The sequence below is a fragment of the Panthera tigris genome, chromosome B3 (genome assembly GCF_018350195.1).
Source record: "Panthera tigris isolate Pti1 chromosome B3, P.tigris_Pti1_mat1.1, whole genome shotgun sequence".
In the NCBI taxonomy this organism is placed as follows: Eukaryota; Metazoa; Chordata; class Mammalia; order Carnivora; family Felidae; genus Panthera; species Panthera tigris.
This window is the reverse complement of record NC_056665.1, coordinates 100211653-100228907: the sequence shown is the minus strand read 5'-3', so window position 1 is coordinate 100228907 and position 17255 is coordinate 100211653. Positions and strand designations below refer to the sequence as shown.

Sequence of the window (17255 nt, the reverse complement as noted above, 5' to 3'; positions counted from 1 at the left end):
GAACAATCTGGAAATTGAGAAAGCATTTCTAGGGGTGTCTGGCTAGCTCAGTTTGAAGAGCATACAACTCTTGATCTCAGGGTCATGAGTTTGGGCCCCATGTTGGGGTTGAGTTTACTTTTTTTTTTTTTTTTTTTTTTTTTAAAAAGAAAACATTTCCATTTATTACAGTATCAAAAAGAAAAAAAGAATAACCTACTTAGGAATAAGTTTAGCAAAAGAAGTGTAAGTTTTGTACACTGAAAACTGTACTACACCATTGAAAGAAATAAGAGAAGACCTAAGTAAATGAAAACAACCTACGTTTCTGGATTAGAAGATTTAATATTAAGATGGCAATACTTACCACATTGCTATTAAAGTCCTACCTGTCTTTTATGCAGAAATTGACAAGCTGATTCTAAAATCCACATGGAATGTTTTCACTTTTATGTGGACCCTGAGAAACTTAACAGAAGACCATGGGGAAGGGGAAGGGGAAAAAAAAAAAAAGTTACAGAGAGGGAAGGAGGCAAACCATCAGAGACTCTTAAAAACAGAATAAACTAAGGGTTGATGGGGGGTGGGAGGGAGGGGAAAGTGGGTGATGGGCACTGAGGAGGGCATCTGGCTATTATATGGAAACCGATTTGACAATAAATTTCATTAAATAAATAAATAAATAAATAAATATCCACATGGAAATGCAAGGAACCCAGAGTAGCCAAAACAATCTTAAAAAAAAACCAAAGATGGAGGACTAACACTTCCCAGTTTCATAAGTTGCTACAAAGCAAGATAAATGGATTAGAATCAGAGTTGGAGTGATTTTTAGCAAGAGTGCCAAAACAATTCATTGATGAAAGAATAACCTTTTAACCAATGGTGCTAGGACACCTGGATATATCTGCAGAAGAATGAAATTAAACCCTACCTCACACGTATACAAAAGTTAATTCAAAATAAAGCCCAAATATAAGAGCCATAACTATAAAACTCTTAAAACTTGGGAGTATATCTTTGTGACCTTGGATTAGGCAATGGTTCCTGAGATACAACATCAAAAGTACAAGCCACAGAGGAAAAAAGAGAGAAATTGGACTTTGGCAAAAGTTAAAACTTTTGTTCTTCAAAGGACATTATCAAGAAAGTGAAGACGATCCACAGAATGGGAGAAAATATTTGCAAATCATAATCTCAGAAGGATCTGGTATCTAGGATATATATAAAGAACTTTTGCAGTTAAAAAAACCTAAATTTTTAAAATAGGTAAAGGATCTGAATAAACATTTGTCCAAAGAAAATATACCAATGGCCCATAAGCACATAAAAAGATGTTCAAAATCATTAAGTATTAGGGAGATGCAGTTCATAACCACAAAGAGATGTTATGTCACTCTATACCTGCTAAGTTGACTCTTATCAAATAGTTGGAAAATAACAAGTATTAGTGAAGATGTGGAAAAATTAGAACTCTCCTATGTTGCTGTTGGGATTGTAAAATAGTATAATTGCCTTGGAAAATAGTTTGGCACCTCTTCAAGAATTTAAACGTAGAGTTAGCATACAAGCCAGTAATTCCACCCCTAGGTATATACCCAAAAGAATTGAAAATATATCTACACAAAACCTTTTAAAGAGTATTCATAGGAGCATTATTCATAACAGCCAAAAAATTGGAAACAATCCAAATGTTCCAATGCAAATGGATAAACAAAAGCATATTCATACAGTGGAATATTATTCAACTATAAAAAGCAGTGAAGTACTGATTCACAATAAACGTGGGTGAACCTTGAAATGTTATGATGAGTGCAAGAAGCCAGACACAAAAGGCCACATATGTATGATTCCATTTATATGAAATACCCAGAATAGGCAGATCCATAAAGACAGAAAGTGGATTCGTGATTGCCAGGGCCTAGGGAGAGGAAATATGGGAAGGTGACTGCTATGGCTACATTGTTTCTTTTGCAGGTGATGTAAGTTCTGAAATTAGATAATAGCAGTGATTGCACAACTCTATGAACAAACCAAAAAGCCACTTGATTGTTCAGAAGGAAAAACTAGGGAGGTCGTGTCAAAAGGACACAGAAGCCAACTTGAAGAGATTTACTGATCAAAAAAGGAGACAATTTGAGCATCTGTAAGAATAGTAACTACAGTGGATTGAAACACTCCACTTCAAATATGTTTAAGTGTATGAGTTAGTAAATATGTCAAAAAATATAGAAGCTAAGAACTCAGTATTTTGAAAATTGTTAATAGAAGGTAAGAATTAACTATTCATCCTTCACTTTCTCATTTCATACAGAAACTATTTGGTTGTATTCCAAAGCAACCAAATATTTGATGTGAAGAAATTTCTCTTTCTAGAATTATAAGCTTTACAAACAAATAAGGAGTGATGGAACCATAATAAATAAATGAATCTAAGCAGTGATCGTCATAACTGCTAGCTTCACCAGAAAGAGACAAACACAGATGTATGCACCTATGGAGTAGTAGTCTTGCCAAAATAGAACTTTCATCTGATCAAGCCCCTATATGTCACTAACAAGATACAGGAAGTAGAGGACAAAGAACATGTTAAATACCAGGGGGATACAGTCATTAAAAATCAGACTCTGAGGAACTCTACAGGACAAAAATAAATTACAAAACAAAACAAAAAAAAGTGGGGGGGGGGGGCGGGGGGGGGAGAAGAACCTGTAGATTAAAAGACACTTAAGAGACATACCTACCAATTATAGTGCATGGACTGTAAAGTAGTCCCCCCCACCCCCGCGCCAACCCCCACCCTTATCTGCAGTTGCACCCTCTCTGATGTCAGTTATCTGGGGTCCACTGCAGTCTGGAAGCAGATGATAGTAGCCTAATGCTGTGTCACAATGTATGTGTCATTCACCTCACTTCATGTCACCTCGTAGGCATTTTAACATCTCATATATTGTGGCAAGAAGAAGAAGGATGAATGCAATAAGATTTTGAGAGCCCACATTCATATAACTTTTATTACACTGTATTATAATTGTTTTTTATTGTTATTAAACGTTCACTGTGCCTAATTTATAAATTAAACTTGTCATAGGTGTGTATGTATAGGAAAAATCAATATATATAGGGTTCAGTACTATCTTCAGTTTCATGCATCCACTGGGGGTCTTGGAATATATCCCCACATGTAAAGGGGGGGCTGTTGTATTTGGAGCTCAATTAAAATGTAAAAATATATTTTATGTTATAAAATAACATAGTCTAACTGGGGAAATGGAACTGCTAAACTACATATTTGCTGAAATTAAAGAATTGTTCAAAGTTTTGGTATGATTGGGGCACCTGGTGGCTCAGTCAGTTAAGCATCCGACTCTTGATTTTGACTCGGGTCATCGATCTCACAGCTTGTGAGTCTGAGCCCCACGTCCAGCTCCAAGCTAGTGGTGCTGGCGGTGCAGAGCCTGCTTGGGATCTTCTTTCTTTCTCTCTCAAAAAGAAATAAACTTTAAAAAAATTAGTTTTGGGGGGTGCCTGGGTGGCTCAGTTGGTAAAGCGTCCCACTTCATCTCAGGTCATGATCTCATGGTTCATGGGTTTGAGCCTCGCATCGGGCTCTGTGCTGACAGTTCAGAGCCTGGAGTCTGCTTTGGATTCTATGTCTCCCTCTCTCTCTGCCCCTTCCCCCGACCCCACTCTCTGTCTCTCTCTCTCTCTCAAACATAAATAAACATTTTTAAAAAGTTTTGGTATGATAATAGTACAGAATAGGTTGTTTTCCTTATGTTTTAGAAATAGATACTAAACAGTTTACAGATGAAATGATGTGATATCTGGGATTTCCTTTAAAATATTACAGGGGAAGGGCACTGCTATAAAGAGTTAGTGTGAGGGATTTGGAGAAATAATAGAACTATTCTATATCTTAATTATGGTGATGTTAACCACGAAATCTATACAACTGATAGCAAAAGGGGAAAAAAGTCAACTTTGCTGTATCTGAATTTTGAAAATAAAATTTTAAAATTCATATTATGGGGAGAATGAGTGGAGAAATAGATGAAATAAGACAGACCATGACTTGCCAATATTTGGGGCAGGGTGATGGCACAGGGTGGATTTGTTGCACTTTCTGTCTACTGAAGATTAATATATATAATTATTTAGAATATAATGTGAAAGCTTGTAATACTTGAAATCACTGATGACAAATTTAGGGAAATATCTTTGAAATGAGGGATTCCTAGTATTGTGAAATACTGCACAGTGTAACAATAATTAAAATATAATTGGACAAAGTTAGCAAGTAGAAGTTGTATGGTTAAAGATATTTTATACCATATAAATACATATGAGAAGTTACTCTGATAACATTTTGTTTTGTTTCTTTTTGTTTTTTTTGTTTTTTTTTTTTAGGATGAGAGAAGCTGCAAGAAAAATAGAAGAAAGGCATTTTTCCAACCATGCAACACATGTTGAATTTCTGCCTGTTGAGTGGCGGTCAAAACTTACTCTTGATGGAGGTACAGTTTCTTTAAAAATTAAATGATTTAGTCAGTGGCAACAAAGTTGCTCATTGGAAACAAAGAGCCTTTCATTAAGTTGTCTTGAGTATACTCACTCTTTGTTCTAGATTATTAACATAAAATCCATTGATATTTAAAATAATTATATTGACATGTTGATTTCACAGCACAGTTTTCACCCCTGCCCTCTGTGGATGGGGGGGTGGGGAGCACATGGGAGGACCAAAATGTGTAAAGGTTTTGACAGAAAGTGATTTGTCAACACTAAAAATATTTGTCCACTGTTCCATATGAGCTTACATTTTCTTTCTAATAATTTTCTTTTCCTATATTTGGAAGATAAAATCTCAGGTTTTTTGTGTTCTTTTGTGGTTCCTGCATTCCTCAGGCTGGTGAATTGTTATAATCTAGCATAGAGAAATTATACAGTGTTTGTTTAATTAAAATCATTTTTGTTTGCTTCCTTTAAGAGCTGTTATCCAAAATATGCATCTTCCTCTACACAGAGTTATGACCTTTTAATATTTAAACCATTAGAGTAGCGTGTTTCAGTCGATGATTTGCATAATCTGGAAAATGAGTTGTGCTAGACATGATGTCAGCTGCTTTTGTGGAGCTTTGCCTGTGTGCGTAGCACTCCACAGGGCATTTTACATGGAGTATCTCATTGAATTTTCTCATAAACCAATGAAATATACCTAGTTTGTTTTCTCTACTGATAAGGAAACTGAAACTCATTAAAAGGTAAGTGAATCTAACTAAGAATGGCAGGCAGGATCTAGGTCTGTATGATACCAGAGCCCTTGTTGTCACAGTACCAAACTGCCTCCCTGGATGATCTCCAAGGATTCTTCCAAGACTGTGATTCTGTGTCATAGTCAGTTAGGAATGTCACTTATAAACCAAAATGGCATCCAAACCTGTAATGAGTTTAAAAAAAAAAAAAAATGCTAGTGACTAAAGAAGCCTTCTCAGCAGCAGGAGCACATATGTAAAGTTCTAGTGTAATAACACTATCTTTTGGGCTTTTCCCATTTACCCAGATAAATTTCTGAGTCTGCTCAGGGATGCAGACAACACAGATGAATGAACACTTAATAAAACTCAAATTTGTAATTTTCTGTTAGGTTTAAACTACTGTGTTAGTATCTCTAAGGCATTGTGCTGAGTGAAAGAAACTAAAGGAAAAACACTACTGTCTCTCTCTATTCTCAAAACTGCTGGTGCCAAAAGTGTGGAGGTTTTTCCCTATACCAACCATTTCTCCCAGTTCTGGGTGTCCTGCAATTTAACTCAGTTCTGCCACAGACTCCCCAAAGAGAGAGCAGTCAGGTTAAGGACTCAATGCCACAAGACTGACTACCCCTCCCACCCTGCTTCAGATGCAGTCACACATTCCAGGTTGTCATTCATACTTCAGACTGACTGGCTATAAATTGAGGAAGGGGGATCCCGTGGGGGATCCCATGACCCCATCCTGAGGTTCAGTAATTTACTAGAATGACTCACAAAACTCACAGAAGCATTTGTTTGCATTTACTAGCTTAAAACGCATGTACTGGTTTGAAGGGTATTACAGAGGATACACTGAAAAGCTAGATGAAGAGCTGCACAGGCAGGGTAAGGTATGGAGAAGAGGTGTGGCGATTTCATATCCTGTCTGAGTGCACCACCCTTCCAGTATCTCCATGTGTTTGCCAATCCAGAGGTTCCCCGAACCCTGTTGTTTGGTTTTTATGAGGGTTCCGTTATGTAGATGTAATTGATTAAATCGTTGGCGATTGACCTCGATCTCAAGCCCCTCACTCCTTTATGGAGGTTGGGATGAGGCAGAAAGTTTAACCTCTGATGACATAGTTGGTTCCTCTGGCAATCAGCCCCCATCCTTCAAGGGTTGCCTTATTAACATAAACTCAGGTATGGTTGAAAGAAGCTTATTATGAATAATAAAAGAATTTCACCCATCACTCAGGAAATTATAAGGGTTTTAGTAACCCTGTGGTAAGAACCAGGGACAAAGATCAAACATATGTTTCTTATTACAGTTGACTCTTAAACAATATGGAGGCTAGTTAGGGGCATTGACCCCTCCACTCACATAGTCAAAAATTTGTATATAACTTTTGACTTCTCAAAAACTCAACTACTAATGGCCTACGGTTGACCAGAAGCCTTACCAATAACATAGTCAATCAACATATATTTTATGTTACATGTATTATATTCTGTATTCTTATAATTAAGCTAGAAAAAAGAAATTGTTGGGGTACCTGGGTGGCTCAATTGGTTGAGCATCTGACTCTTGATTTCGGCTCAGGTCAAGCCCCGTGTCGGGCTCTGCACTGAGCATGGAGCCTGCTTAAGCTTCTCTCTGTCTCCCTCTGCCCCCCTCCTACATGTGCTTTTTCTCTCTTAAAAAAAAAAAAAAAAAGGAGAGAAAGGAAAAAAATGTTATTTCGGAAATGATAAGGAAAAGAAAATGCACTTATAGTAAGTACTGTACTGTATTTATTGAAAAGGATCCATGTATGAATGGACCTGCACAGTTCAAACCCTTGTTGTCTGGGACCAGCTGTGTATCACGATATTATAGCAGTCAAGCTCAAAGATTACATAATTTGTGCTTCCACTTATGTGACATACTGGAAGAGACAAAATTATGGAGACAGAACTGATTTGTGGTCACAGGGTTTAGGGGAGGGTTTTAATTTAAAGGGCAGCTTTTTAGGGTGATGGGAACGGTTCTGTATCCTGATCAAGGTGCTAGTTATGCAAAACTATATATGCATTAAAACTCAGAGTCAATTTTACTGTTTGTAGATTTAAAAATATTGATAAAGAGAATTTACCTACAATAAACATCATTGTCCTCATTGGTATTGAAGGGCTAAAAACATTTCTTTTAAATCAGGAATAAGCTAAGGATGTCTATTCTTATAACAGATCCTCAACTGGAAGGCGTAACCAGTCAATAAGATAAGGAAAAGAAATAATAGTTTTAAGGAATGGAAAAGATCTGTTTTCCTTTGCGGGTCTTATGGCTGTATACACAGAATACACAAAAGAATTTGCAGAAAAAATGAAATTAATAAGATAGTTTACAAGGCTGTGAAATAAAAGATCTATATGTGAAAACAGCTGCATTTCTATATCCCAGCAGACTATTTGAAATAGCATAACAATATAAGGTTCCTAGAAATCTAATAAAATATGTATATTTATATTAAAAATGAAAAAAACTGTTAAAAGATATTCAGTACAGCTTAAATATGTACAACGATCATTTTCATAGATTGGATGATTCAGTATCCTAGAGATGTTAATTCTCCCAAACTAACCTATAGATTCCATGCAGTGCCAATCAAAATCCCAGTAGAGTTTCACAAAACTCAACAAGCTGATCCTAAAATTATTGTAGAAGATCAGAGGCCCAAAAGTAGCAAGATACAGAACAAGAGGGTAGAGAGGGTGTCATGTCCTGGTAGATAATAGAACTATTTTTCAACTTTTGTATTTAAGACAATTTAGATTGGCAGAAGGGTTAGCCGACAGATCAGTGCTCCAGACTAGATACCCCTAGTTTGTGCTTAGGATCTGCGCTTAGTTTGCAAACCTGACATATGACAGAGATGGCCTTGGAGATCACTGGTAAAAGGTGGCCTGTTCCATAAATGGTGCTTGGTAACCAGTTATCCTATGGGGGAAGAAATGAAAATGATCCCTACCTCACATTTCAGATAGATCAAACACATAATTTATGAAAGCTAGGACTTTAAAATGTATTAGAAAAAATATATGGGAGAATATGTTCTTTCTTTTTTTTTAACGTTTATTTTTGAGACAGAGAGAGACAGAGCATGAACAGGGGAGGGTCAGAGAGAGAGGGAGACACAGAATCCAAAGCAGGCTCTGGGCTCTGAGCTGTCAGCACAGAGCCTGACACTGGGCTCGAACTCACGAACAGTGAGATCATGACCTGAGCTGAAGTCAGACGCTCAACCGACTGAGCCACTCAGGCGCCCCGAGAATATGTTCTTAAACAAAACACAAAAACACAACTATAAAGTAGCATGGATAAATTTGATTAGATTGAAATTAAGAACTTCTTTTTCTCAAAAGATACCATTAAAAGTAAGGCAAGCCACAAATGGAAAAGATGTTGCAACAGAACAACAGATATAACCACCAAAGCTTTAATATCCAGAATAAAGAACAAGAAACTCAAGTGGATATTGATAGGCAGACACATGCACACACACACACACACACACACACACACACACACACACGTGGATATATATGTGTGTATTTTAAATACATATTTTTATATAATAAAAAAGTGCATCTCTCTAGTAATCAAGGACATGCAATTTAAAACCACAATGAAATATCTTTAAACACCCATCAGGCAAAATTTAAGAAAGTGACAATACCAAATATTGATAAGGATGTTCAGCATTGACATTTATCATTGACTTTTGGTGGGAGTATGAATTGGTACAGTCACTTTGGAAGATGGTTTGACATATTCTTATCTTGTTGAATGTGCATGTGCCCTGTGACTGCAGTTTCACCCCTCGGTGTATATATCCTAAAGAAACTCCCATACATGTGCACCAGAAGACATTTACAACAGTGTTATTAGGAGCATAATTTATATTAGCAAAAAACTAAAAATAACTCAGATGTCTTTCAAAGGAAAATGGGTACATTGTTAGTTATGTGTGAAGTGCTGTACAACAGTCAAAATGAGGGGATTACAGCTATCTGGCTCAACATCAGTGAATCTCAGAAACATAGTATTAGGGGTGAAACAAACAATGGACAGTAAGTTAATTTACATAGTGTTCCAAAACAGACAAAACGAAATAAAATATTTAGTCTCTGGCACGTAGTAAATGCTACAGAATTGGCTAAAATTATTAATGAACATGTAGGAAATCTGTAAAGAAAAGTAAGGAGTGTAATCAACACAAACTTATTTTATTTCATTTTATTGTATTGTATTTTTAGAGAGAGAGCATGTGAGCTGGGGGAAGGGCAGAGGGAAAGAGAGAGACTTTAAGCAAGCTCTTCACTCAGCGCAGAACCCAACACAGGGCTCGATCCCATGACCCTGGGATCATGACCTTAGCCAAAATCAAGAGTCAGACACTCAACCAACTGAGCCACCCAAGTGGCTCAACACAAACTTCTTATTGGTGGTTATTTAGAGAGGAAGGGGCATTTGATCATTTAGGGATATACTGTGGGTTTTAGAGATACTGGCAATATTCTTAAGCTAGGTGGCAGAAACATGTTTTCCCATATATAAATTACTCTTTCAGTTGCACAAAAATATTAAATATCTTCTTCATATGCATGTGTATTGCCCAGTACAAACTTTTTTTGGAAATGCATTAAAATGACATTTAAACTTTTCATATCAGCACGGTAGTCACATCTTTCACTTTTACAATTTAAAAATGGGCACAGGCTGTAAAATAGGTAGTGCAATCCATATCCTTTATGTCTTTGAAAAGACTTCTAGCTTTTGCCTGAATCCTTGTCTTCCAGTCATTATTAGATTGTATTAAAGTAGGGAATAAATAAAAATCAATGCAGTGAGAAACTGGAAGATAAAAATATAAGCCTCCTGCTGCCCACCTTGCGCTTTCATGTTATGATATTCATCCAGGTATAGTGCTTCTTTATATTTCTATAAGAAGTGCAAAGTTTTCTTCACTTTGTTAGGCATTTAATAGAATAATCTTCCCAAGGTAGAATTTCCACAGGTTAGCTGTAATTGCACTACGATTTATGTAACTTTTTTTTAATAAATTATCCCAACTTTATCTTGTTTACTGAGGAGGCCCGTTGCTGATTTGCCTTTGTGCATATTTGTAATTTGTCAACTCCTGCCCACAGCACCTTTGGTTCACTGAAGATAGATACATGTACAGTGTAGGGAAACTTTTTAATTTGTTGCTGATTTGTCACCAGTGGCTCTAGGCATTCCATATGGGTATTGCCAGGCCAAGGTGCAGAGGCCAAAGAAGGAGAAGAGAAAGGAAACAGGAAAAGAGGTATAGAAAAGAGTGAGGTCATGTCTCTTAACACTTGTTACAAGAATAGAGATGGCCTGGTTTTGCTCTGGGTACCCCTGAATGTCATGCAAAAGCCAGTACATAGGAAAAAATGGTAAATCTTTATAGATTTGATAATGGTTTTCATCCTTAATGTTCCTTTTCTTCCCACGTCCCCTTTTGTCTTTTACTGTTTTTTTCGCGGGGGGGTGGGGTGGGGAATAGGTGGGGGGGCAGGGGATTGCAACATTTTGCAAGAAAGGAAAGTTCATTAGATGCAAAGCTGCTCTTGAATATTTTTCTTTGAGACTTTTTTCAGTTAATCTACATACAGTGCAATATTGGTTTCAGGAGTAGAACTCAGTGATTCATCACTTACATACAACTCCCTGCTCTCATCACAATAAGTGCGCTTCTTAATACTCATCACCCATCTAGCCCATCTCCCGTCCACCTCCCTCCATCAACCCTCAGTTTGTTTTTGTTAAGAGTATCTTGAAGTTTGTTTCCCTCTCTTCTTTTCCCTCCTTTCCCATATGCTCATTTGTTTTGTTTCTTAAATTCCACATATGAGTGAAATCATATGGTATTTGTCTTTCTCTGACTGACTTATTTCACTTAGCATGATACATTCTAGCTCCATCCACATTGTTACAAATGGCAAGATTTCATTCTTTTGATGGCTGAGTAATATGCTATTGTATATGTCTACCTCATCTTCTTTGTCCACTCATCAGTCAGTGGACATTTGAGCTCTCTCCATAGTTAGGCTATTGTTGATAATGCTGCTATAAACAGTGGGGTGTATATACCCCTTTGAATCTGTATTTTTGTATCCTTTGGGTAAATACCTAATAGTGCAATTACTGGATTGTAGGGTAGTTCTGTTTTTAGTTTTTTGAGGAAATTCCATACTGTTCTCCAAACCACTCTTGAATACTTAAACATGAACTTAAAGACTTACTGTTTCAGAGAATGTAATTTTTTTCATATTTTTCCCTAAAACAAAGATCTTCTGTAAATTTTTTTTTTTTAATTTGTAGACACTGTTGATTCCATTACTCCTGACAAAGTACGCGGTTTAAGGGATATGTTGAACAGCAGTGCAATGGACATAATGTATTATACTAGCCCACTTTATAGAGATGAAGTAAGTATCATGATTGTCTTGTTGCTGTTGGGTATCTTTTAGAGTGTTAGCGTATGTGTCCTGAATTTGAAACTTTTATGCACTTTTTTTTTTTTTTTTACAAGCAAATGAGTATTTACAGGAATCCATTAATCTACAAATAGCCTGTATTAGTGAATTTGATTGTCTTCAACACATTGGGAAGCCCTTAATACCTGAAAGTAATAGATAGGTTAGAAAATAGCTCTTTGAAAAATATCACTTTTCATAAATCTGATTAATTGTATCTATAATTATTGTGCTCACAAAAGAGTTTTAGACATTTAGAAATTTCCTTCAAGTTTTTTGTATGTAATAGACTTGCTTTTATTGTGTCATTTCCGTGGTGGATTCATTTAGTTCTTAAATAGTAATGTTGCTTATGCATCACAAAAATAACCCTGAGAGGGATAAGAGTAAAAGTTTATTCAGAGGGATGAGAGATCCTGTACTGAATACATTTTGTCACTTTATTGATATGAGAAAAAGAATTCTGTTTCATAGGAATAACCTTGTTAATTACCTAGCTTGTGTTAGCTTGTCTAATCCTCATTAAAACCCTATGAGGTAGATATAATTAATATCTTCATTTGAAAGATGAGAAAACGGGTACAAGGAGTAGTTACTAGTATAGCTCTCTGTGCTGCTCCAAGCCAATTCATTTCTGGTTTTGTTCATTCAGAGCCCTTCCTGATTCATTCAGGATATCCCTTGCACATTTACAGAAATATGTTTGGTTAATCGCCGAAGAACCTCCTTCTCTTTGGGCTGCCATCCCCTTAGGATTTTTCGCCATTCCTCTTTCTGTATCCCCTCTTTCTGTATCCCCTGTATCTCTACCAGTACAGAGTAGTCTGCCACGATCTGATAACAGTGAAAGAAACTATTCTGGACCTCATTCTAACCCAACAAGGAAGGCCTGGTTCATGAAGTACAGAATTTACCTGTTGGTAGTCCTTTATAGTATATGGTGAGTGTTGTTAAATATGCCCTAAAGGTTAAGAAATTGAATTATAGTATTGCAAGTGAAACTAGTTAGTGGGAAAAAAAACGAAAGAGGATGGCTGAAAGCATATAACATACACACACACACACACACTCAGATGCCATGGGTATACCTTACACACACAGATACATGGTTGGTAGTATTCCTAAGAAGGTATCCAGAATGTTTAAGGGTAAAATGTGCTGAGGCATGTCCCCCAAACTAATAATAAGAGTTTTGTAAAAAAGATTTAGGTTGACATTGATAACAAGAAAAACTAGAAAAAGTATCAGACTCAAAGCTCTGAACGTTAGTTAGTGATGATGGAGAAAGTAGTCACTTTCTAATTTACACTTATACCTTCAAAAATAGTTATCCTTTGAATGGAGTTTAGTAAAACAGATATTCTGTAGAAAGAGGGAACTGATGACTAAAATAAATGGAGAACACTCAGCGTTTTAAATTAGTCTGCCCTTTAATCCAGTTGAATTTTGCAGAAAAGCTCTGAAGAACTTGTGGCTGAGTTTCACCAGTCCTGAGCAATGTTCCCCAAACATCCTTAAGTAGAACAGTTACTTGGGGTATTCATTAAAAATACAGCCGACAAACAGCCTCATGGGGCTCATTGGAATTGAGGGTATTAATGTGAATTAGTGATTTTGAACATATTGGGATATGTAGAGATATCTATATATTTAAGTGGATATATGTACATATGCATGCAAATATTTCCCACCTGTGTGCATTGAAAGGGCCACAAAGTAAAGACACCCCAATCCAATGAGTACACCTAGCACCCAGTCCTTTGTCTCCAATACTGTTAATACCCTCTCAGAAGAACTAATATTCCTAAGGGAAATGGCTGATTCCAGGACTGAGGCAGGATTGGTACAGGTCGAAGCTGGAACTGCTTGTCATAACAGAAAGGAAAATGCTTGAAAGAATGATGGGGCAGGTCACAAGGACACAGGAGCCAAATTAAAGAAGCAGATCCCCACTGGCCAAATCTGGAACAATTTGAGCACCAAAATAATTAAGGAATTATCATTACTTATTATTAGGAATTAAGAATAGTTTTAATATAGAATTATAAGGATAATATAAGGAGTTATAAATCACTGCAAAATTCATAATCCATTTCTATTACAAATAGATAAATAAGTGGGGGAGAAAGCTTCTCTGCTTACTGTAAATGCCAAAGGCTTTCTGAAAAATGTGGAGGGCACGCTGGAGGAAAACCCTCATTTTGCACTTGTTGTGGTAGGATCAGATAAAAGAGGCTTGGGCAGGATTCATCAGTGGATGCTAAACTGAGGGCATAATTTTGATGAGGAACAGGATATTTGCATAGTCTTAAAGTGTATCCTCACAGACTGCTTATTAGCTAAAAAAAAAGAACAGATATACAGTAGAGAAATTAGGCAGTACCTTTACTGGGTGTTACTGGGGGACACTCAGAGGATACAGCATCATTTATGCAGTACTCCAATCATTAGGAAACCTCAAGCAAACACAAAATAAGGAAGTTCAAATAAAGTAGGAATGGGACTATGTCCTTTTTAAATGTAAATATCATGAAAGACAAAGAATCCTTATGGAAAATGTTCCAGATTAAAGGAGGCTAAAGAGACATGGTGGCTAAAGACAGCATCTCATCCTAGACCATAACTTGTACTGGCTGGGGGAAAATGCTGCAAAGTGTATTATTATTAAATCATCTGACAGAATGTGAATGGTAGATCAGATTAGTTGAAGTGTTATATCAAAGTAAATTTATTTTTTTAAGTTTATTTATTTATTTTGAGATAGAGCCGGGGAGGGGCAGAGAGAGAGAGGGGAAGAGAGAATCCCAAGCAGGCTCTGTGCTATCAGCACAGAGCCCAGTGTGGGGCTCAGTCTCACAAACCATGAAATCATGACCTGAGCCAAGAACAAGAGCAGACACTTAACCAACTGAGCCACCCAGGTTCCCCTCAAAGTAAGTTTATGAAGTTGATTGCTACACTCTGAGTATGGAAGAGAATATTCCTAGTCTTAGGAAATATACCCTGGAGTATTTAGAGATAAAGGACCATGACGTAATATATCCTCACATGGTTCGCAAAACCACGTGGTTCACAAAAAAATGTATGCACGTGTGTGTGCTACAAAAACAAACAGAAGGAATGATAAAGCAAACAGGATAAGATGCTAACAATAGGTAAATCTTGGGTAAAGGATTTATGGATGATCTTTATCCTTTTTTTTTTTTTTTTTTTTTTTTTTTGCCACATTTGATAAATTTGAAATTATTTCCAGGTAAAAAGTTAAAAAAAGGAAACAAAAAAAAAATGGTTTCCAAGGTCCCCTCCCTGGAGATTCTGATTCAGAGGGTCCGACATAGAGCTTGTGAATTTGTGTTAAAACAGTTCCCCAAGTGGTACCATCAGGGAAATTTGGGAAACCTTGCTTAAGGTATTGTGAAGAACAAAAGAAAACTCCGTGAGAAGCAGTTCAAAATTGTTCTTAATTTTAAAAAGGGAAAGCAGATTCTGCAAATCAAAGTCCATTTAGCACAAGGTTGACATTAGCCAATATTCTAGAATAAATTATTTTTAAGCAGTGTATGTTTCCTTAGGGATAAATAACAGTGATAATCTTCATGATTATCTCATGCCTGGTGAATGAACCTTGTTTGGTTTATTTGATAGGCATATGAAAGAGCTTTTTTTCCCCTTCCTCTCAGCCTTTGGGGTTAAATGGATGCACAGTCAAAAACTGCCACTTAACTAGCTGTGTGACCTTAGATCAAATTTCTCACTTTCTCAGCTTCCTCACTTCCTCACTTATAAAATGGGCACATGACGACCTGATAAAGGTCGTCATGAAGATTAAAGGTGTAATGTATATAAAGTTCCCAGTACAATTCTCAAGTTGTGATTAATTATATATCTGTCTTTATGTATTTCAAGGGTTCCCATTTAAGAAAAAAAAAAAAAAAAAGAATAGACTTACTCTGTTAACTCTAGAAAGTGAATAAAGATCAGTGATAGAAAATATGGAAAGGAACATGTTTGTTTACTAATGAAGAACTTTTTAAGTAACTAAAGCTGCTTTAAAAAAAAATAGAAATGTCTCAAGGAAAAAAATTGTAAGTAATGTGATAGATTTTAAACTTTTTTTTTTAACATTTATTTTTGAGAGACATAGACAGAATACGAGTGGGGGAGGGGCAGAGAAAAGGAGACACAGAATGTGAAGCAGGCTCCAGGCTCCAAGCTGTCAGCACAGAGCCTCACGTGGGGCTCGAACCCACGAACCGTGAAATCATGACCTGAGCCGAAGTCGGGCACTTAGGCAACTGAACCACCCAGGTGCCCCTGATAGATTTTAAACTTGAGGGGTGCCTGGGTGGCTCAGTCAGTTGGGCATCCGACTTCAGCTCAGGTCATGATCTTGCAGTTTGTGGTTTCGAGCTCCACATCAGGCTCTGTGCAGACAGCTCAGAGCCTGAAGCCTACTTCAGATTCCGTGTCTCCCTCTCTCTCTGCCCTTACCCTGCTCATGCTCTGTCTCTCTCTCTCTCAAAAATAAATAAACATCAAAAAAAAACTTAAGACTTATTTATAGTGATCTTTTGTAATATATACATGTATCAAATCATTATGTCATATACCTTAAGCTTATACAATATTGTATGTCAATTCTATCACAATCAACTGGAAAAAAGTTTTCAAAAACTAGAAGTGTCCACTTTAGAGTGGAGATCCTCCCTGGGGTAGATGGTAAGTGACTTATCAGGGATGCCACTGAGGGGACTCCTACCTTCAGAGCAGTTTAAATTAGATCATCTCTTAGTTCCCTTTTCATGGGAGATTGTGAGAGATGCTCATGGGAGGGACCCAATTAGTGATTGCACCAATAGTCATTAAAGAACCATGCTTCAGGAAAGAGTTTTGTGTATCAATTACTACTTCTCAGGTTATACTATCCAAGGACCAATTAAAAAAAAAGGAAACTAATCCAGACTTCAGAGACATCATCAGAGACCATTTGGCCCTTACTTTGACCCTGAATAAAGTATCATGAAAAATCCAGAGAGAAATACATATCTTGTGTACATCTGAACTCTCTTCTCAATGACTTTTAAAAGTGAAAAATTACAAAGAGAATGGTCATGGCCATATCATTAAAATTTCCTGAAGCAGAGAGAAGAACAAAGGACTAATTATATTCTTCAGTCAGACTATATATGTGTGGATTCTCTCTTGAAACTGCTGGCTTTTTCTTTTTGGGTTGATTTTCTTAATAAATTTTAACTTGTAAGCAGCAGTTATGAGAATTTAAAACTCTTAAGCTTTTGAAAAGCCATCCGTTGCCTACTGTGTTAAAGGTTAGCTGACTCGATTAGATAATATTGTAGAACTAATAAAATTAATACCATAGGGTATATCATTAATCTTGGTTCATATGTCTCAAATGAATATACTTGGTCACTAAGAGATCATAGCTGGGAGAATATAATTGGATCAGTGAGGAAAGCGGGGGAAGAAAAAAAC

At 36.7% G+C, this 17255-nt stretch overlaps 1 protein-coding gene across 9 annotated transcripts in view; it reads left to right on the top strand.

Moving 5' to 3' along the window:
- The window catches only part of DDHD1 (DDHD domain containing 1), a 106605-nt gene that overhangs the window by 65494 nt on the left and 23856 nt on the right, over positions 1-17255 (top strand). For all 9 annotated transcript variants that reach the window (XM_015544484.2, XM_042989719.1, XM_042989717.1 and 6 more), the window contains 2 exons: positions 4390-4496; positions 11608-11714. In XM_015544484.2, coding sequence (XP_015399970.2) covers positions 4390-4496; positions 11608-11714 — 214 coding nt within the window. The remainder of the gene's footprint in view (positions 1-4389; positions 4497-11607; positions 11715-17255) is intronic.